This window comes from Nanorana parkeri, unplaced genomic scaffold (assembly GCF_000935625.1).
Source record: "Nanorana parkeri isolate BGI_ZX_2015 unplaced genomic scaffold, ASM93562v1 scaffold29, whole genome shotgun sequence".
In the NCBI taxonomy this organism is placed as follows: domain Eukaryota; kingdom Metazoa; phylum Chordata; class Amphibia; order Anura; family Dicroglossidae; genus Nanorana; species Nanorana parkeri.
The window spans coordinates 625,738-648,875 of NW_017306297.1; the positions used below are offsets into that span (position 1 = coordinate 625,738).

At 39.9% G+C, this 23,138-nt stretch overlaps 1 protein-coding gene across 1 annotated transcript in view; it reads right to left on the bottom strand.

Moving 5' to 3' along the window:
• The window catches only part of LOC108795655 (probable cation-transporting ATPase 13A4), a 67,332-nt gene that overhangs the window by 9,926 nt on the left and 34,268 nt on the right, over window positions 1-23,138 (bottom strand). The window contains exons 17-24 of the mRNA XM_018566948.1: window positions 22,488-22,644; window positions 19,954-20,071; window positions 16,125-16,249; window positions 15,134-15,312; window positions 11,554-11,691; window positions 8,700-8,779; window positions 6,231-6,273; window positions 5,210-5,319 (exon numbers count right to left, since the gene is read on the bottom strand). Coding sequence (XP_018422450.1) covers window positions 5,210-5,319; window positions 6,231-6,273; window positions 8,700-8,779; window positions 11,554-11,691; window positions 15,134-15,312; window positions 16,125-16,249; window positions 19,954-20,071; window positions 22,488-22,644 — 950 coding nt within the window. The remainder of the gene's footprint in view (window positions 1-5,209; window positions 5,320-6,230; window positions 6,274-8,699; window positions 8,780-11,553; window positions 11,692-15,133; window positions 15,313-16,124; window positions 16,250-19,953; window positions 20,072-22,487; window positions 22,645-23,138) is intronic.

The window sequence follows — 23,138 nt, forward strand, 5'->3', positions numbered from 1 at the left end:
CTATATAGCAGACAATTTTTTTCTCATGTAAGCCCCTGTTGATGATATTGCAGAGGTGCTCTAGGAGAGTGCATTGTGGTGTGCTGTGGTTGAGTAGCCTGCAGATAAATTGCACTGAAATAGTGCATGAATCTTTTTTTTTAATCACATCACATCACATTGCATGGTAATAAGTTACCATGCAATGTGGTGTAATCCGACGTTCGTGCAATGCCTAGGTGTGTTGGGGTGCCATTAAGAAAGATGGCACTACAACGCACCTAACATTGCAACATGTGATGCCAGATCACGTGTGACATCTCACATGCTCCCACATTGCAAAGATGTTAATGGAGGCTTAGGCAAAAACACAGCTTGAAATAATGTAAAAGTACTTTTATATTTTTGTTTATGCATGCTGCTGTTGTACAGTGGTCAGCAGTGGGAAATCTGTTCATCTCTACATCTACAAGTATAACATTTTGTGAGCCTTTATACATGAGTGGATGGCAGTGGTTGTATAAGAGCAGCAGCTTATAGTACAGTGAAAGAGTGAGGTGAGGCTGCCAGTGACAAGTAGAATAGAAGCAAGTAAAAAGAAAGCAAAACAAATGGCCTCCTCACACTAAATGCTCCTAGAATTACCAGCTAATCAGGGTTGGGCTTGGTTGGTACTTGCATGGTAGATTACCTGGGAATGTTGGGCGCAGTAGGCTTTTGCCATTTTTAGGCACCACAGGAGATCTAAGATGCAGTAATGGGGAGCTTTGTTTTATTGTTATGTATCTTTGCAGATTAACAGAATATCCATCCCCCTAAATGGCATCAGTCCAGGATTATCTAAACTGATGTTTGTGCAGCATTATCCAACCAATTCTAACCCAAATGTGCAAGAATCATGTGTTTTCTATGTCATTTCCACTTTGTGCAGGGTTGTTTTAACCCTGCACAAAAAGACACAGCTATGAGAACCATAAGAACAGGCATTTAGTGTATATCTATGTGTTTTTTACAATATGAAGAAAAATATGACCTCTACGTATCCTATTTGAATACAAGTAGCCCTCAATTTATGCCAAGGTTAGGTTCCTATTTATGCAAATAGAAAAATGTAAATTTAAAGGAGAATTATAGGGGGGGGGGGGGGGAATCCCTCATGTCCATAATTCAAGCCCTCCCGTGACAAAGAATCTGCCACAGGTTGGCTCTATTGATCAGGAAGTGAGCGGAAACATACTGCTGACCCGCTCACTTCCCGACCCCCCCCCCTGCAGAGAGAGGTGACTGTCAGTCACCACTCACCACAGGTATTCCCCCCTCCCTTCTCCGATCCCCCAGTGCTAAGTGGAGGAACGGACAGGGGAGGGGGAGGCTCAGCTGACTCTGCATCTAAAGAGGCAGAGCCAGCTGTCACCCGTCTGTATTGTCGGGATCAATCCCAGCTGCAGCGCTCTCAGCATATAGCGAGCAATAGCCCACTATATACTAAGTTCTGGATCACAGGAGAAGGTTAGTACATGTCCTCCCGTGATCCTGAGGAGAACTATTGGGAATAAAGGTTACCCTATAGTTCTCATTCAAACCTGTATATAATGTAAGTCAATGGGAAGCAAGGGACTTAGGTTCCAGGCCTCTCTCAAAAATGACATAAGTGACATAATACATTAAATTTAAAGCTTTGAAATGATTATTATGCTTCTATGTGCCTCCATATCTCCAAATGATGTTCTGTGTGCCTCCATATCTCCAAGTGTACCCCTGTTCTCCTCTGTATCTCCAAGTGTACCTCTGTGCTCCTCCATATCTCCAAGTGTACCCCTGTGCTCCTCCATATCTTCATGTGTACCTCCTGTGCTCCTCTGTATCTCCAAGTGACTCTTTTGCTCCTCCATATCTCCAAGTGTACCACTGTGTGCATCTGTAGGTGTCCACATTTTTTTGACTGTGCAAAGCCCCTTCCCGAGCAGTGATCCTCCACCTGTGCTTGGGTCCAGCCTTCAGAGACTGTGTACAGTACTGTCAGTATTTTAGCCACGTGCAGTTGTAGAGGTCTGCAGAGGAAGATTACGCTAGATGGTGCCGACTCTGCTGTTTCAATGGCGGTCACGTAACCAGCCAAAAAGGGCATTGTTTTGATACATCGCAAACTGAAGTGGCGCAAAACGAGGGCTACCTGTATATTATCAATGGTGGTAAATGTAGATTATAAATGATTGTACATTTTATTGGATTGATTGGCTAAAATAGCAGGTTTTCTTTGCAAGGGAATGTTCCCTTAGCTTAATGATTGTAATGAAAGTTCTCTTCGCAAACAATACCCAATCACATGAAGGGGAACAGAATAGTATTTTTGCATGCACATTTTTGGAAGTCTGCAGAGCTCCACCTTTGCCTTTAGTAAATCAACCAAAAATGGCCTTAGGCATTTACTACAACTTATGTGACTTTATTTGCTATAAATATTGTAATTCATAATTTAAGTATAGGGGCAAAGTGTCAAATGGAAAGATCACACACATATGACATGGTAGTATTATGTTTAAAGTCATATGAGAGTCATAGGACTGTATAATGAGCAGCTAGCTCACCCAGCAGTGAGGTCAACAGCAGAATCATCACGAGGCCAACATTTTCTCATGAGAATAAACATTTTCTTATTTTCTTGAGGTTATCCCTGAAGCAAGTTTTCTTACTGAACAGATATTTTCTAAAATTATATCTGTCTAATACTGATGCTTATATTAGATACAGTATGTATAGCGATAGGTGCCCTATTGGAATATTCCCAGTCAAGCTAAATTAACCACATGACATTTTTTTTTTTACTCTTACTTTTATAGCTAAAACCTGCTCTGTGTCAGCTTTTGGACAAATCAGATAGCTTATGGAGTTCCCACTGCTGTTGCAGCAGGTAGTAATTTTTGCAACTTCAGCACAGTGTGCAGCACAAATTTCATCACAGTCCATTACATATGCAATAACAGCCAGCTGGACTGGTAATCTCATAACTATGAGGTTTAATACAAAAATAGTGTGTCTCACACCATTTAAAGACATCACAACAGACATTCTGCACTTTATTGAGCTTCAGCAAGTATTCACTATGTAAACAATACCGATTAATTTCCAAGCACTGTTTTCCAATGGCAATCACATTAATTCTGGGTAGTGTGCTTTATATGCCAGGACAAAATCTAATTTCAATCTTGGGAATGGAGTTCATTTCTTAAAACTGAATTCCAGACAGATATTAAAACACCAATGAATGTAATCATATGTGTACATAAAAAAATGAAATGCATATTCAATGGAACTAGCTAAATACCTGAATTTCACTTGATTTGGGCCCCTGTAAATCCCCTGTACAACAGCACTAAGGAGAGGGAGGGGCCATACTTGGGACCAGTCAGGTGTCCTGCTCATTATTATTATTATTATTATACAGGATTTATATAGCGCCAATAGTTTGCACAGCGCTTTACAATATAAGGAAGACATTACAGTCACAATACAATTTAAGACAAGATGGTAAGGAGGGCCCTGCCCGTGAGGGCTTACAATCTAAAAGGGAGGGGCAAGTGATACATGAGGAGGTAGCTGTGCGGGGATGATTGTTTGAGAAAGTGATTGTTCAGTGGTTAGGTTGAGGTGGGATAGGCTTCCCTGAAGAGATGAGTCTTAAGGGATCGCCTAAAGGCAGTCAGTGTGGGAGATAGACGGACAGGTTGGGGTAGAGAGTTCCATAGAATGGGAGACACTCTAGTGAAGTCCTGGAGGCGAGCATGGGAGGAGTTGATGACGGAGCTGGAAAGCAGGAGGTCTTGTGAAGAGCGGAGGGGACGGTTAGGGTAATACTTTGAGACCAGGTTGGAGATATAGCCGGGGCCAGAGTTGTGGATGGCTTTGTACGTGGTTGTTAATATTTTGAATTTTATCCTTTGGGCTATAGGAAGCCAGTGTAGGGATTGACAGAGGGGGGTTGCAGACACTGAGCGGTTGGTTAGGTGGATGAGTCTAGCAGCTGCATTCATGATAGACTGAAGGGGGGATAGCCTGTGTAGAGGTAGGCCAATGAGGAGGGAGTTGCAATAGTCAAGACGAGAGATAACAAGGGAGTGGATGAGCAATTTTGTGGTATCTTTGGTGAGGAAGGAGCGTATTTTGGAGATGTTACGAAGGTGGAGGCGGCATGATTTGGATAGTGATTGGATGTGGGGGAGAAAGGTGAGGTCCGAGTCAAGGATGACACCTAGGACCTTGGCATGGGGGGAGGGCTGGATAGTTGTGTTAACAATCTCAAGGGAAAAGTTGGGGAAAGGTGCACGGGCAGGAGGAAATATCAAGAGCTCAGTTGCATGCATTTAATGACAAGGAATATGTTGACAGGTAGAGAGAGCAGAGACATGACCTCATCAAACTGTCCAATGTCCATTCACAGGCTCAGGGCAGACAGGTGACCTAGTTGTGTTATTTAACTGAAGCAGAGAAAACTCAGGTCACTGAGCTGGCTGTGACAGAAATACATATCCTTTTCCATGTAAAACAGTTCCCATATAGTTTTGCAAATGTTTGCCCAGAGCTCAATATTAAAGCGGACCTTTACCCATATGTTCAAAATAACAACAAAGACACCTTTAGAAATGCTTAGTATTGACAATCTACAAACAGATACTTATAGAAAATTGCCTGCTTTTTATTTTTTGCATACCTTATTTTTCTTTTGTTCCCCAGTCTTCTGACAGTGACCATTTTAACTAAGCACAGGTTACTAGATCTCCCTTTACTTCCTGGAACTCTAGCACATGTGACTAGGACATGTGACCATGCACATCATGTCAGGGGAGGAAAATGCCTTGCCCTGAGATTTCATGAGATTACAGATGAGATTTCCCAGTAATGCTCTGCTGATGTAACCTTCCCAGAATGCAACACTTTGGCACATTACATCATTTGTGCCCAAGAGAATCAGGAAGTGGAAACAAAGACATTGTAAGTAAAATAAAAATATGTTTGTTTAGATAATGAATGTAAGATGAGATCAGCATGCAGAGCTGTATGATAATGTGCTTTTTAGTCAAAACGGGTAAAGGTCCACTTTAAATCTATTTCATGCTAGTTGTTAAAAACATCAATGATATAATCACAACTTAGAAATTAAGAAAATGTCAACATTACAATCTGTTTCAGGAAGAAATGTAAAGAACATGTTTGTGTTATTTAAGCAGCTTACTTTAGCAGCTTTGGCACACATTCAATATTTGGGATTTTTGATGTAAAAGGAGAGGCCACTGATGCCTCCAGATTTGATAAAGAGATTCCAGCATGAGCTATCTTTAAAGCCTGGGGAAAAAAAACATAATTATTTAATTAGATAACATTTTAGGAACACAGAAGCAAGCAATATTTTTAAAATGTTTGTGATTGCCTCATTTAAACTAGATTATTAGAGACGAGATACGGGTTATTGGTTGAACTTGGGGCCGAGGCAAACACATCCCTTTCACCATTTGCAAACCTGCCAAACTATTGCAGCCATTCACCTGCTCAAACCCCCAGTTCCTATAATGTAAACAGGCAGCTAGGGATCCTGGGCAATGTCATTAACTAAATTTGGTCATTGACCATAATTGATCAATGACATCACCCGGGATTCTCGGCACTGTGTTAATATTATAGTAGTGTTGGGGATCTGTCATTTAGCTATGGGTTGTCGCGGTGGATGAGCATTTACATCACTGGGTGTCATGATTTATGATGTACTCACATTGATGTACTAGGTCAGGGGTCAAAATTTCAAGTCCTGAGCTACTAGCCAGGCCTTAAGAGTTACTCGCCAAGGTGTATGGATTTACATCGGGGACATTATTTGTTTTAGTGTATTTTGTATTGTACTGTTATTAAAGGATTTGTGCATGATGAGTGTGTTTATTTACTTTTAATTCTTTGAGGGAATGGGTAAGAGGTAGTAATGTACCCCTGTTTGGACACAACCCCCCTTTATAAAAGGGGCTTCCAGATTTTGTTATAAGTTCTTATTGGTGCCCCAATGTTGAAAGGCATGTGGTCTGGTCTGATACAGGGGTGCTGTCCTCCCTTTCTTGGCCACCAAGGCTGCATGACTGGATATTAAAGCCAGATCCTTATCTAGATCAGACTGGAGATTTGAGATTTACGAGTACTATGACTGACTCAAATTTAAAACTTACAAGCTAATCCCAGCGATACAAATTTCAAAATAAAAAATCACTTACCCCACAATCATTTGCACCATCTCCACACATACCAACGTAATAACTACAATAAAATAAATGAGTAGGTAAGTAAAGTAAAAATCAACTATTCACATAATATGTTTCTACCAGACTTTTAATGAATACATCAGAACATATATACTAACTAAGCTCATACAATGTATGGGTTTGAAACTGGCAACAAGGTACAGAATTAATCCCTGTGGGGCATTTTTTTTTACACGGTTGAAGTAGATTACTTTGCATTCGACCCATGCATTATAAGGTAAAATGTCAGAAGCTCATTGAAAAACTGCCCAGAAAAAAAACACTTTCAACCTTCCCTATCAATACCTACTTTAAATGAGACAACACTGGCTAGTTTTCAAGGATGAGTGATATATACTTGGATAGCAAACATATGGAGTAGGAGACTTGATTGATCAAAGTATCAAGATGAATAGATGTCACCAGCACACCAACAGTATTGCAGTCCAAAGTGTTTGTTTATTGGAACGTCATGTCACCAAAACTAGTGCTTTCGGGGCCACGCAGGGTCCCCTTCATCAGTCATTGCCAAGCCTGATGAAGGGGACCCTGCGTGGCCCGGAAAGCACTAGTTTTGGTGACATGACGTTCCAATAAACAAACACTTTGGACTGCAATACTGTTGGTGTGCTGGTGACATCTATTCATCTTGATACTGTGTGGCGGCGCCATCCGCAGGTCACTACGAGCACCCCCCCCTCATTTAATTCTGGGGGAGTGCGACAAGTTATCTTTTTGTTTTTGATTGATCCAAGATCACACACATGCTTACTCTCATAACTGTATTCCTGAACAATATGGGCAGCCAGCACCCTCTGGCCTGCCTATATCAGTCAGGCTTGACTATTAACAAAGATGGTCAAATCTGAGTTAAATCTGCCTGCATACTGAAAATGATAAGACATCTCAAGTGGCCCAATCTCCTCCTTTATAATAAAGGTTCTGCCTAGACATGTGCACCAGCAAAAAAATTGTTTAGTTTTGTTTAGAATTTTGCTTTATTTCGTTTTTCGGGATTTGGGTCCGAAAGTCAATTTGTTTCGTAATTCGGATTCGTACGAAATTCGTTAGCAATAGTCTGCACGAAATTTCGTTTCTATTTCGTTTAGTTTTTGTTTCGTTCGTTCGTTGAAGCAAAGTAACATTTAAGAGGGGAAAAAAGTTTTGTTTTTTTTCAAATGTCACCTTTCTGCAACGAAATTTCATCCAACAAATGAAATTGCGTACAGACTACCGCTATCGAATTTCGGAATCGGAAATTCGGATTTGTTTGCATTCGTTACATCTGTAATTCGGAATTTGGATACATCCGAATCTCAGAATTTCCAAAACATTTAGTCCGAATTTCGATTCGGAACGAAACGAATCGCACATGTCTAGTTCTGCCTGGTCATAGAAATTAACAAACTAAATCCCTTGCTGAGCTGGAATACATTGACAGGGCTCTCATTTTTACCTCATTTTGAAAACTGCACTTTCCTTGCAGGCAGGTTAATCCTCTGGTTTCAATACTTCTAGTGACACTGCCATGGAAAATGTATGAATGACTTCTGTGTCTTATAAAAAGATGTCCCTTTACTTCCTGCCCTGCAGGATTAACAGGAAGTAAGGGGATATATTTCCAATGTGGGGGAAATCCCCTTTTATACAGTTGTCACAGGGACAAGTGTCCCCATTGGAAGATTTCCTTTCTATCACTGTTTTGGTGGCAATTCAAAATGTTGAATTTACCCATCACTTTAATTCCTAGTGACATTGATTATTGGGGCAATATATTGAGGGGTTAATTTCCTAGGGAAATGCACTTGGCAAGAGAACTTCCCCTTAGCTTAGTGAATTTGGTAAAGAGTATTTTTGCTTGCATACGATTGGATGATGAAAGTCAAGAGAGTTTCCCCTCATGCACTAAGCTAAGAGAAAATTCCCTTGCAAAGTGAAAGCCTATTTGCCTTTAGTAAATTGACCCTCTAATCTTCCTTACACAGATGCAGGCAGCAATAAAAATTTGACAGGGGGTCTAACCCCTCTCCACTCTATCCAAAGCAAAAAAAAACAAAACAGTTGCCTCGCTATCTATTGGTTGTCTATATTGCCTCTAGTGAATATTGTCTGGCTGTACACCAAAAGAGCTTTGTGTGTTCTCATGCCAATTCCTAAATGTGAATAAAATGTAGATGTGAGAGAAACAAAAGATCAAAATGTACCATCAATGGAGTGATTGTAATTGTTTTATTTACTGTGGATACATAACATATAGTCTAACTGGACATTTTTCTAATCCATATGAAAAAGGTGATGAAAAAATAGACACTGGGATGTTGGGCTAGTAACAAGCAGAATAAAGTTAATTATAATACCCCTCAAACCTTTCTGTAAGAATACAAATCTTCTACATAATACAATAGAGGTGTAGGTTTTATTAATAGGAAAAAAATTACTTACTTAATTCTTTGTAGATCTTCAATAATTCTTGTTTTTTGCTTAGGAGTCATTCTAGCAAAAATGGTAGAGTTAAGTAGAATCTAGAAAATAGTACAAATACATTTTGATTCAATTTTATTGTTAACAAACAGCTAGAAATTAACCAGAATTGCTGTTGTACATGTGGTCAGGGGGGCATTGTGTAGGCACACTTTATTACATACTGCTAGCAGATATAACATCTAAAATAAAGATAATATTCCAATAAATATATATGTAATACATCCCCGGCCATATTTAGCATTCATACTGCACTAGAAAAAACATGAATGATGTGTTTAATAGAGGCTTCAGCCTTTTTCTTATTAGCCATTCTATCAGCCATCAGCCAGCTAAAAGCACATTAATTAGTAATAACTATTGCTAAAGGTGAAAAAAGAAATCGACTTGACCTTACATTTAAAATAAACTAGAGTAATGGTCCTCAACCTGTGTAACCTCAGGACCCATATTTCTCCAAGTTCATTAAGTCGTGACACAAGTCGCACTGCAATGGAATGCACAGCAATGCGGTACCGTGCATTCCAGTGCGGGCAATTGAACTGTGGGTGGGGGATGGGGATGAATGGCAACGCAATGCACCTCCCGCACCAGAACACGTAGTAGGTGCGATTGTGTGGCGCGTTAATGGCACATGACTATTCGATTAACGCACTGTCGTAGTGTGAACGTGCACTTAAAAACGCTGACAGACACAACCACAATCTCACACACACATATACACACACTCCAAAAATGTTTAAATTTTTTATAAAGATCCACCCAGTCTCCCTACCTTATGAGAACTGGAAATTAGAAACTAGAAAAGTGGAAGGCATGCAGCGACCCACAGAACATGCGGGTCACGACCCACTTTAGGGTCACGACCCACTTTAGGGTCCCCAGTTGAGAACCAAGGAACTAGAGCAAGTACTTGAAATTGTTGTGATACCAGCCTCCCTGTATAGCAGCATTCAGACTGGGGGAGGAACAGCAAGGATTAAGAGCCCATTAGGTTCTGAAAAAAAATTGCATATCCTGAAAGCATGTTGGCAGGAGAAGAAAGAGTCAACAGAAGGATGACTGTCAGTGTGCAGATATTCCTTCACAATAAGCAAGATGGAGATGTTTGTAAGTAATCCTGTAGTGCTGTAGTGCTGTTGTGCTGTGGAGGTACACTACACTGACCACTGGTAAGGTGACAATTTTCTACCCGATATCACTGTAAGGGGGCAGGTCTTCCCTGATCAACATTGTAATAGAGAATTTCACTAACAACCAACATATGGGAACTCAACACTGATCTAGGAATAACAAATTAAAAATTTCACCTCACATGGACTTTAAAGAATTTTGCTTGAAATGTTCCATGTGAAAATGCCTGTACCTATCTTAACTGAGGCTTTTTCTTTGGTGAAATTTCCGCAAAATGAAAGCAAAAAACGTACCAAAAGATTTGCAAAAGTTAAATCAGTTTTGGAAAATGTTGCTGCTGGGACCTCCAGTGTAAGGAACCACATCTCCCCTGACCACCTATGTAAAGAGTTACTAAATTGTCTACCAATGCAAGGGTTACTTTACCCCAACCACCAGTGTAAGGGGGCACTTTACCTATTACCAACAAAGGGGCACCACACTGACCACCAATGTAAGGGGGAACTTCTTCCCTGACCACCAATGTAAGGGGGTACTTTCCTGATCTTAAACATAAGGAGATACTACAGCAACCACCAATGTAAGGGGCACTATACTGACCATTAACACAAGGGTGCACGTCTACACTGGTCACCAATTTAGGGGGGCACTACATTGACCACCAATTTGAGAGGGTACACCACTGACTACTAGAAGTAGTGCAGAGCACCAGTTCTTAAATGTTCATTACCTCCTACCAGCTTATTAATTAGCATAGACCTGAATATACACTATGTCCATTGATGACTCCACTTCAAAATGAAATTGCTATATATGAGTAACCTTGATAAAACTTATATTTAACAAACCACAGAAACATATTCACTGAATACAAAAGAAAATCAAACAAAGCAGAATGCATAGGTTATCGGAGCCAGATACTGCTTTCCATGTTCCCTTGGACACAATGAAACATGATGCAAAGCATGTGGCTTGAAAAATGGTAATGTGTATTGGCCTATTTAGCTCCACACATTCACTCCATCATGGGCATCACAGAGTGTTTGGTGAACACCAGGAATATGTGTTAAGCATCCTTTTTAAGTACTGAGTACATAAAAGAGTAATGGGCCATTATTTAATTTAGACAGCAGTGTACTAAAGAAACATCTTTAAAAGGTTCTCATAAACATATGGTACCCATCATGTGATAACTAGCAGGTCTATTCACAAAAGGGTGAAGAGTTTGGAGAAGGCAGGAATAGTGAACAATCTAGGACAAGATAGATGAACTGGAAAGTGAGCTGAATTGGAGGATTCTCCCAAATCAGCTATGTTGTCCTAGATTGTTTACTTCTGCCTTCTCCAAACTCTTCACCCTTTTGTGAATAACCCTGTAAGACGTTTGTAGGATTAGTGGACAGGCAGGCTGTTTATAGGTTATGACAAACATCGTCAAGGCACTTTCTTGTACAAACGACTACTGTCTTTTAGAGTGTCACATTTTCTACCAATGCTCTATTGTTTTCTGTATCAAAAGAGCAAAAAGAACAATTTTGGGGTTCACGGCAAGCCATAGCACATACATGTTTATCTGCATGTGTATTAGGACAATATGACAAAGAAACTCCTACCATGGATGGATTACTTCCAAATATCACACTCACTGGCCCATAAGATTTGTTTATTCTTAAATACTTACATCTGGTATCAAACTAGGGAAGTGTTGCTTCATAATATCATATGTTTTTCCACTCATAGCATAATGGTATTTCCAGGCACTTCCATTAAAATTGCAAATGTTCTCAGTGGTAGTGGCTACAAGGTGCTTTACTGAGTTCTAAAAAGAGAAAAATGTTCCTTATACAGCTATCAGTGTTGTTTCTCAGAACATTTTAAAGAACTCCAGGATTTTCATAAGTTAACATTTGCAGGTAGCTGCCCTGCACGGCAGGGTTAACGGTTTGTTTTGGTCAAGGGAATGGAATAAAGAATGTATACTCACCCGATCCTGGGTCCTGTTGCAGTCAGTGCTGACGTCTTTCCCCTTCCAGTCCAGCTGTGTTATGTCCCTTGCGATCATCACTTCTAATAGACCTGTTAGATGTAATGACTTTATCGGTCCTTAGACCACCAGAGCCCAGGGTAGAAGAGTCTTTGGGGAACGGTCTAGCAGCCAGGCAGGATCGAGGATCGGGTAAGAATATTTTCTTTTTTTGTAACCCTAGACCAAAGCAAGCTGTTAACCCTTTCAGTGCAGGAGTAGCTCCACTGCATGGGTTAACTTATGAAAATTTTGGAGTTCCTCCATCTAAATAAGAATCACAATTTCATAGATCATTATGTTTATAAAGAAGTTTCCTAACTCAAGTCCTTGCGTTCCACTAATAAACCACGTGTTTTGCATTTATAGTTGGAGCACAATTACTACTTAAGAATAACTATTTTTCCTTGAATAAGATGGGAAGAGTCTTATGGCTTGACACATTTTTTGATACGCAGGGCTACCTTTTAGCAAGGCTTACATAATGGATTTATTTTAAGTTACCACCCTTTTGTAATAATTCCCTGAAGTAGCTCATCTTTGCTTCCCTGCCCTGCAAGGTCATAGATAAGATATATTTCTCCTAAAGGATCCACAATTATCCACAAATCTTTATTTATTGTACAATATCTACAACCAAATGTGTAGTGTGACACCATTGTTTGACTTTCTAATTGTAATTGCCATGTCAGGTGCTACAATGTGAGAAATCTGGTGATAATATCCTTTCACTGCAGTTCCAAATAAATTAGGAAGCTATAATACAGAGTATCCCAAAAGTCCAGATCCATAGGAAAAATTTTATTTAAAAAGTTTTATTTCAGTAAATGCTGAATAGACAGCCTTGAACTTCACAATTGTGAGTACCCTGAATACAAGAATATTGAAAATGTCTTAATGTAGCAGAACTGATGTTACATGCAGAAATCCTTTTCTTCTTTAGTGGAAAGGATGTTCTGGACATTCTGATAGACTACTGGCTTCAGATGGCCTCCCAAAAAAAGTTGAGTGGTGTTAGATCTGACTGAGGGTGCCATTCAACTGGACCTCACCTTCCAATCAATCTATTAGTAGGAGTTTGATTTAAAACATTTCCCATTGCAATAGCAAAGTGTGATAGGGCACCTTTCATGTTGTTCCAACAAAGGATTGTTATCTAATAAACTTGTGCGCCGTCAAAAAATGTGTTCCGTTTCGGAATATCCGTTATTTCGTATTTCGTAATTCGTATCCGAAACTCAATTCGGATTCGTACGAAATACGAATTTCCGTTAGTTTCGGCACATTTTTGTAACTTTACGAACATTCGTTATGATGAAGTTAAAAAGCAAAAATAACTTTGTTAATATTGGAGTCGATGTGGTAGTTGTTTTTTTATCCGAAATACGAATTCCGTTAACGGATTCCGTATCAGAATTTCGTATTTCGTATAAAAAAAAAACTACCATCAACTCCAATATAAAAGTACTTTGCTTTTTAACTTCAATATAACGAATATTCGTAACGGAACGAAATTCAGTCAACAGAATTTCGTATTTCCTGCCTGTGTATTGTAATGCAACCCTCAGCAGTAGCGGATCCGTATTTCGGATTTAAAAAAAAATCTTGTCATGTTGTTTAACCTCATTTACAGGGGTAATATTAGTTCCTGTTTCAAAGAAATTCGGATCCGAAATTCGTTAACGGAATTTCGTATTTCAGATATAATTCGGAAACTGCAATTCGGATTTTGGATGCTTCCGAATTTACGAATCTCAGGAAAATACGTACAAATTTCAATTCATAACGAAACGAATCGCACATGTCTATTATCTAATTGAGAGGCAAGAAAATATTGTAACATAAGGTACAGTGGTACATTTCTCCTGTTACATTACTATAAAAAAACATGGCCCAATACGATTATCACTAAGGGGTCTATTCACAAAGCTGCCGAAGGATCTGGCCGTAGCTTCGGCCGATCCTTCGGCTAGCTTCTGCACCAGGACCACTTCGGTTCAGGAGAACCGAGGGGGAGGCAGCTTTGTGAATAGACCCCAAAATATCCCCACCTACACTATAATTCCTGGATCAGTTTGAAAATGGCCTTCAGTAAGCCAGTGTGGGTTGTTTTCAGACCAGTAACACGCATTCTGTCAGTTGACACTACCATTGAGATGAAATTAGGCTTCATCACTGTAAAACACCATTAATTCCTGTTGTTGAAAAACCACTCAAATATTCCCTAAGCTTGTCTGTGTCATCACCATACAGTTGCTACACCAGCTGCACTTTTTAGGGAAGGAAATTTCTAATAAATCAAGACCTATGGATCCAGACTTTTGGCACACCATGTATTAAGCTACTAACAACAACACAAAAGTTAAATATTAGTTTTGAGTGGATGCATGCCTCTATACCAGGTTTTCTTATAACCAGCCTTATGGATCTTCTAATCGAAAACGTTTCCAGTTCTATTCAAAGAACCTTAGGGGAAAGAATGAATGTACTTGATCTGTCTGAAACCTGGCATAACTATTCACACTGGAGTTGGAGAAGTATTGGGAGAGTAAAATGTACTCTTCCTAATACTTAGAGCGGGCATGTGACACTGTATAGCTGTCACATGCGGGCTCTTTAGATCGAGCTGAGCAATCATGTAACCACCGATCGCTTGACTCATGGTCTTCTCCCTGCAGAGATTGCTGACTGTCAGTTATCGCTGCCTACAGGGATTTACCCCTCCCCTCTACATTCCTCCAATGCTCACTGGAGGGACAGGCAGGGGAGGGGGCGGGCCCAGCTGGCTGTAGAGAGGCAGAGCCAGCTGTCAATGAGACAGCTGGATGGATCCCAACAATACTGTTGGGATCTTTCTCGACTGGAGTGCAGCTCCACCCTGTCAGCAAATAGTGGGCAGTAGCCCAATAGATGCTGACTTAAGGTTACATGAGTACATTAGTGAATGTTCTCCTGTGGCCCAAGAGGGAAGTAAAGACAAAAAAGGGTTTAGCTTTAGTTCTCGTTTAACTTTATTAACAAAGTTTTTTTAAAATCTACAGTATTTATTAACCATTCTTCCCTCTGCCTTTTTCACTTACCTAACAGCCTGAACAGTACTGTTAACGTAGCAGGTGTTGCAATCTGTTCATGAGTGAAGGTGGCACATGCTCAGACAGCACAGCAGCAGGCAGTGACTTGAGTACACATGGGAATGCCAGTGATGCTAATTTTTTTTTTGTTAATTTAAAACAGTTACCTTATTGTCACTTGCGTTCTCTTTGTGTAATTCATCTCTGCTCCTTTCAAATGACTGACAAGTGAATGATGCTGAAGAACCACGTTCAGGCTCACAAGCATCTAACAAGCGTAAAGTGGAAGCATCAGGTACCATGCCAGAGCTCAGTCCCACTGTACATGCTGTCTGAAGGTTATCACCTTTTAACATAGAGACAGGATGTTTATGATAATGGTAATAATAATAATAATTACTGAAAATAAATGTTGCAAAAAAACTCACAGTAATATTTCCCTGTAATTGCATTGTGCTCTGAATGGAAAATGCTATAGATGTTAAAAGGAAGAAAAAGGACTTAATAGAGATATATAGAATTACTTTGAAAAACAGATAAAATAATAAGGGAGAAGGTTAATTATTGAGGTGTTAAACATTAAGATTAAGTGGGATGGAGTTTAACATGCCTAGTCTGCATTAATGCACAAGTTTCCTTTGCTCCATTACTACTCTGTTTGGCCACTGAAAGCAAACAGAGGAAGCCCTTTATTAGCTTCAGGTTGTGACTTAACCCTGCGCCGGCAGGCCCTAGGTGCATAAGCAGCCAATGACCAAGTACCAGCACTGTGGTATAAGAGAAAGGGGAGTGAGTCCAATATCTAGAATTAGAAGTAGTTTTGCTTCACTCCCAGTTGCTAAATAGAGTGGTAATAGGGCAGAGTGAAGGTGAATAGGTTCTGCATGTGGGGGTCACCATTAAAGTGAACTGAATGCATTGCCCTGCATGGGCACAGTACAGGTTTGCTTTAATATCTATCATTGTTACCTTTTCCAGCAGCAAGATGCTGTTCATATCAGTTGTAGGCAAGTAATGTTAGTCCTTGATTATACAGTCTGAAAAATTTCCCACTACCTACCTTGTCTAGCAAACAATTTTGAGAATTTGTGACAAATAGATAACAAACCATGCTATGCAGACAAAACTACAAAGGGAGTGTGAAACACATAGTCCTACCTGTCACCATGATTGTTCTTATGTTAGCAGATTTTAGTTCCTGGAGAACTGGTTTGGTTTCTGGCTTAGGCCTATTCTCCATTATCAAGAATCCAAGAAAACAGAGATCATGTTCCACCTCTTCCCTGAAAATATTTTTCTGTACATTAGCTTAGAACTGACAATAGATAACAAATAGATAACAAAATCGACAACAAACACATTTCCGAAGTTGTTTTCTGAAAATGTGTGTTCCCACATAGAATAATAGGGCCACCATCTAACATTAATATACACCCCATACCACACTGTATGCATTATTGTGGAATAAAACATTACAGTTATATTAGCCATGCATTTGTTTCTTAGTGGATAAATGATAAATTATCTAAGAATCAATTGTGTATGAAGACTGCAAGGATTTATGAAGTCTCCTGGATGCTACAAAGTTTTTTATTTGATGGGTTGACAATAAACAATATGGCAGCCTGAGTATCTCTATTAAGGTAGACAATGGTGTAGTGCTTGCAATTTAGGTGTGCAGCAGATACAAGGACAAACAAACTAGTGGCTGTCTTAAAATTTGTTCCGTAGACAATTTGTTTGATCTGTTCTTTCAATCCAGTCCACCATTAAAATACTGTATGTAAAAGATTTGCTTTCAAAAACAAAGCATGTCCTCATACACTACTTTAACCTAGACATAGCAGTCTGGCAGAAAATGCATGCAAGCTAGTATTGTTAATTGCTAATAATAAGAGGGTAAGCACATTTGTGGCCCAGGCAATAAACAGAACACTGCAAGTCAACAAGAGCTGCATCCAAGCTACTGAAAGATGGCAAGTAGTTCAGATATCAAGTTTGCAAACGCAAAGCTCAACAATAGTAACTACCAGCTATGGAAGTGCAAGCTTAAAATGCTGCTAAGCAAAGACATGTGGCAAGTACTGAGTGCAGACAGACCCAGTAATGGACCCGCGGAAGAATGTGATAAGAAGAATAGGCAAGCAAAAGCAATTATAAATCAGCTAGTGGAAAACGACTAGCTCATCCACATAAGAAAAGAAAATACAGGTAGAGGTATGTGGACTGCATTACAGAAACTGCATGAGCGTTCAGACCTAAACAGTAAATTGTATCTGCTATGCGAGCTATATAAGATGAGGCTAAAAAAAGGCCAGGAAATGTATGAACATGTGAATGCCATGCTGGAAATTGTAGAACAACTACATGCAATTGGAGAGGAAATGAAATATAACCATGTGTTGGCATTACTGCTATGGAGCCTTCCAGATACAGTGACACAGTGCTCTTATTAAAGCTCTAGAAACCATACCTGACCAGGAACTAACAATAGAGTACACAAAATGAATCGATGAATATAACAGAAGGAAAGAAAATGGGCACAATGAAGAAAACGAGCCATTAAGGTTCATGAGAGCGTAAAGCAAAACAAAGAAAGCAGAGCGTGTTTTCACTGTAAAAAGACTGGTCACCTAAAAAAAGGCTGTTCAATCTGGAATACCGAGCAGAGAAAGCGAGAGGCACCTACAAGAGAAAGGGCTAAGGCAGCCACAAAGGAAACTACAGGCACAGCATGAAGTGCTACCTTTAAAGTGACTCAGAACAGTATACCACACGGATGGTGTATTGGCGCAATAAGTCACATGATCAGTGATGAGACCTTCTTCACAGAAATCAATTTCACTGCAAAGGACAAAGTCTTTCTAACAATCGGGAAAAGTATTACCACAGAAGGTAATGGTTAAGGATTCTTGAACTGCATCACACCGTCAGGGGACAAGTGTCCTCGTGAAAAATGTACTGTATGACCTCCAGACCTAGAAGGAAACCTTCTATCAGTGAAAAATCTTGCTAATAATGTTCTCACAGTTCAATTCAGAGGTATTGAATGTACAATCTGAAACAATAAGTAAATCCTCACAAAAGGAAAACTAGATAAACACCTATACAGACTCATCACCACAGATGAACAAGTCAAAACAGCCACTCATAATCCACACAAAAAAATGTATTCACCTATGGCACAGACGACTAGGGCACCGAAGCCCAGAAGCCATAAAAGACATTATAAAAGAGAGGCTTATCAGGAGATATAACTGTACTGCCCTGCCAAATGCTCATAACATGCAAATGCTGAATGGAAGCCCACACGTACCCCACTTCCACAGACCACTCAAAAAAGAAGACCAGACGCACACCCCATGGAGCTCATACACAGCGATGTGTGTGGACCAATTAAAACTCCGACATCAGGCAGGAACAGATATCTACTGGCTTTCATAGCACAAGAATGAAACATCAGAAAAACTTAATGAGTTTGTAGCCATGTCGAGTAACAAATTCCAATGGAAACCAGGAATTATATGCACCGAAAACAGAGGGGAATACATCAGTAAGGAAGAGGAATCACATCTGAAGAAACAAGGTATAGTACACCAGACAACCATACCATACACTTCTGAGCAAAATGGTGTAGCAGAACGGGAAAATCGCACTCTTATGGAAATGGCCAGATGCACGTTGTCGGACGCCAACCTACCCAAAAAGTACTAGAGAGAAGCAGTCATGACAGCAACATACCTACAGAACAGACTACCTTCAAAAACTGTTGAAGGCACCCCAGCCGTTTTGGCATGGATCACCTATATTCCAAATGAAAAGAGATCTAAATTGGAGAAGACAGCCCAGAAGGTATTCTGATGGGCTATAGTGAACAAAGTAAGGGATATAGGATCCTCCACCCAAAGACTGACAAAGTGACAATAAGTCGCAGCATTTCCTTCGATCAGAACCCATCACCACAATCAATGATTCCAGGGAGTTGTGAAGTGAATTTGCCCAGTGAACCAGCAAAGGAAGCTGAGCATAGTGAACCTACACAGGAGTCAGAACAAGAGGTGGAACTCACAATGGATAATTCAAATTCCATGTTAAATTCTGCTGAACAACCTTATATTAGAAGATCCACTCAGGCAACACAGAAAATACCACCCTGCAAGCTGTCATTTACTGCTGAGACAAAAAGCATACTCGAATCAACATCATGGGAAGACATAGAAAAATTACCAAAACACGAAGCCAATAAATAGAGAAAGGCAGCAAAAGAAAAAATGACTGCGGATGCACTCGCCATGCCATTGCCAAAGGATCATCACAGTTTCCTTCGAGAGAAGCTGAATGTCATATAGCAACGCATATGCTGTTGAGAAGAGGTGTTGGGTATACAACAGCTGATTTGTATTACTGACATTCAGAAATGTAATACTATCTTTTGAGCTGTAGATGAATGCAAAAGTTCATTTATTTCACTAATGCAACTTAAAAGGTGAAACTAATATATGAGAAAGACTCATTACATGCAAAGCAAGATAATTCAAGCCGTGATTTGTCATAATTGTGATGATTATGGCTTACAGCTCATGAAAACCCCAAATCCACAATCACAGAAAATTAGAATATTGTGAAAAGTTGCAATATTCTAGGCTCAAAGTGTCCCACTCTAATCAGCTAATTAAGCCATAACACCTGCAAAGGGTTCCTGAGACTTTAAATGGTCTCTCAGTCTGGTTCAGTAGGAATCACAATCATAGGAAAGACTGCTGACCTGACAGTTGTGCAGAAAACCATAATTGACACCCTCCATAAGGAGGGAAAACCTCAAAAGGTAATTGCAAAAGAAGTTGGATGTTCCCAAAGTGCTGTATCAAAGCACATTAATAGAACGTTATGTGGAAGGGAAAAGTGTGGAAGAAAAAGGTGCACAAGCAGCAGGGATGACCGCAGCCTGGAGGAACAAGGTGTAATATATTAACATAAAAGTACTTACTTTTTTAACATCTCTACTTTAACATCTTCATTCATTTCTAAATTTTTATATGCCATTCCAATGACACGGAAACCTTGTACTGTGTACTGGTTAAGTAAAAATAAGAAATTGATTGGCACTGTTTGAAAAAAAAAACATAAAAACATTTACAGTTAAAACAGCAGCGCAAAGTTACACTATATAAAAAACAAAACTATACACTATATATTTAACACTATTATATTTAACGTGTTAAACCCCCTTTCTGTCCAGGCCATTTTTCAGTACTCAGTGCTGAGGTACTTCAACTGACATTTAGTCAGTCATGCAATGTTGTACTGAAATTAATTTTAGATTATTTTTTGGGACAGATAGAGCTTTATTTTGGTGGTATTTAATCATCACTGGAGTTTTTTTTATTTTTTACTATATAGAGAACAAAGTACAGAAAATTTAAAAAAAGTTGTTTTCCCGACGTTATGTTATGAAACATTTATTATTACCCACATTTTTTGGTAAAATATAAAAGATAGGTTCACGTTGGGTAAATAGACACCAAACATGTCAAGCTTTAAAATTGTGTGTGCCTGCAAAATCGCAAAAAAATACCATACCCAAAATTGGCCATAGACAATGTTTTAAAAGCTTTTACCGCTCATCAATTTAGTGCTATAAGTGATTGAACTCCCTAGAATTATTGCTCATGCTCTGACATTTGTGGTGATATGTAACATATGCAGTGCAATGGGCGCAATTGTCATGTTGTCACACGTAGGAGCACCCAATGCATGTTTGTGTTTGTGTGTGTGGGTTTTTTTATGTGACTTTTATTTTTTTTTTTACTTTTTTTTTTTACATTACACTTAACTGTGTTGCTATCACATAACAGGCTAAGAAGCCCTCTATTTGATAGCAAATTTACAGTGACAGATCCTCTTTATGGATACATAAGAGGTCTATAAGACCCTTAACACATAGGAGACTGAAAACACAAAGTGCACAGCTCACCCCTATCATGCGTCCCCGCAATCCACACAGGGATGACTCTCTTCTTGAGTAATAGGCTCAAAAACTGTGGAACCAGCACACGATAATCTTACAAAGAAGTTCAAACTTTATTCCACATGCATCTGTACAAAGCACAACTGCTGATTCGTTTCTGCCTTACTCGGCCTTAGTCAACTGCAGAAGATTATCGTGTATCCTTAATACCTAGGGACCCAAACAAGCTGATAGAGCAGATATCTGCTTCAACAGCTTCTCTCCAGCTACAGCAGCCAGAGAAATGCCAGCTGAAGGCGGACGTGATGTAATAAACATCACTTTCACATTCAGAGACTGGAGGGGAGATTAGCAGCTGAACAAGTGCTGATCTTTCTTCCGATTTCCGTTCACAGAGCCGCACAGCGGAGCATGGGATAGGCGGCGGAGGAGGAGGGCTTTATAGCCACCTAAACACTTCTATGTAAACAGGCATAACCGGCTGTTTAAATTATAGTCTGTTGCCCACACGTGCAGCGCGCATGAGTGACAGTGGGGAAATGACGTTTTAAAACGCCCAGCCGCATTCAAGAAGCCTCCGTACAGCTGTTTAGTTACAACGGCCGGATGGAAAGTGGTTAAATAAAGGTAAAAGTAGGAAGAACATTGCATCATCTCCCCATTTTCTACTGGAAAATAAAGTTAAGCCTTTGGTACAAAGGATTTTATGGTGAGTACAAAAATCCTTGCTTCTTTCTATTCCACTGAGGGACACAGTGAGGGGAATTTATCAAAACTGGAGCAGACACAATCTGGAGTAGTTGTGCATGGCAACCATTCAACATCCACCTTTCATTTTCAAAACTTAACTGAACAGACTGAAGAGAGAAGCTGATTGGTTGCCATAGGCAACTGCTCCAGTTATAGTCTGCTCCAGTTTTGATAAATTCCCTCCAGTATGTTTCACCTTTGGGCTGCCCAAAAGCAGTCCACCTGAGGGGTTGGAATCACAGCAAACAAATGCCAGCAGGCCCAAGAAAACACAGAGAACAGGAGACTCCCTGCAACTCAAAGAGCTGCCTGAAGGACCTCACGCCCAAAGTTGGCTTTTAGCGACTTCCTGTACAAAGGTCCTAATCAAAAGAATGAGAGGCTAATGAACTCTGAAACTACATAGAAAGGTCAGAAACATGACCCTTAAGAGGGTCGATCGAACGTCCAGGGATAATGATTGACTCCTAACCGCATGCAATCATATTATATATGATTACATGCAGTGTGTCAGCATTCTGTCACTTTCAAACGCAGCCACTGTCACCCAATCAATAACTTGAATGGGTGACAGCTGCCACTTGTGAATGGAAGATTTGGAATTTGTGCTGCAGGAAATTACAGTTCTAGCCACAGGAATTCCAAATCGCACCGACTGCATACCTTTTAGAAAAATGGTGAGTACAATTAGCCAGCAATTCAAAAACAAAAAACACCAAAACAGCAAAAAACTAAAAAAAAACAATAGTTTTTTTTTAAATTGGTACCATTAGAAGCTTTTTACAGTAACATTATTGTAGTACCTGTATCTTCCTTGCAAAATTTCACAATCACTTCTGGTGCACCTTTCAGGAACACTAAGAATTTAGGTTCTCCTACAACTTTGGTAATAACAGACATTCTTTGCAGACTTGAGCAGAAGGGAAGCTGGTGCAAGATAGAGAGCCCTTTTACTGAAACCTTTTAAAAAGACAGTAGAGAGAATTACTCAAGTATATTTTTTTAAGGATCATGATTCCTGAAGATTACATGCAAAATGGCTGAGCAACATGGCAATCAAGCAAGATTAACTGTGTGTTACACTATATGCCAAGAGCAGAAATGCGTAACACTATATAAAATACATACGGGTCAATTCACTAAGCTGCCATAGGCAGCCGAGTGAATAACCGACCCGAAGTAAAGTGAGCGAACGCTGTTCGTCTATTCACTTCAGGCTTGTACGGCTGATTTCAGCCGTAGATCAGCTGAAATCAGCCGTACATCGGCTTGCTTCATGTGGCTTTGGGTCGGCCGAACATGCAGTGCATGTGAATAACCGACCTAAAGCGAAGTGAGCCGAACGCTGTTCGGCTATTCACTTCAGGCTGGTACAGCTGATTTCAGCCGTATATCAGCTGAATTCAGCCGTACATCGGGTGGCTTCGGGTCGGCCGAACATGCTCAGCATGTTC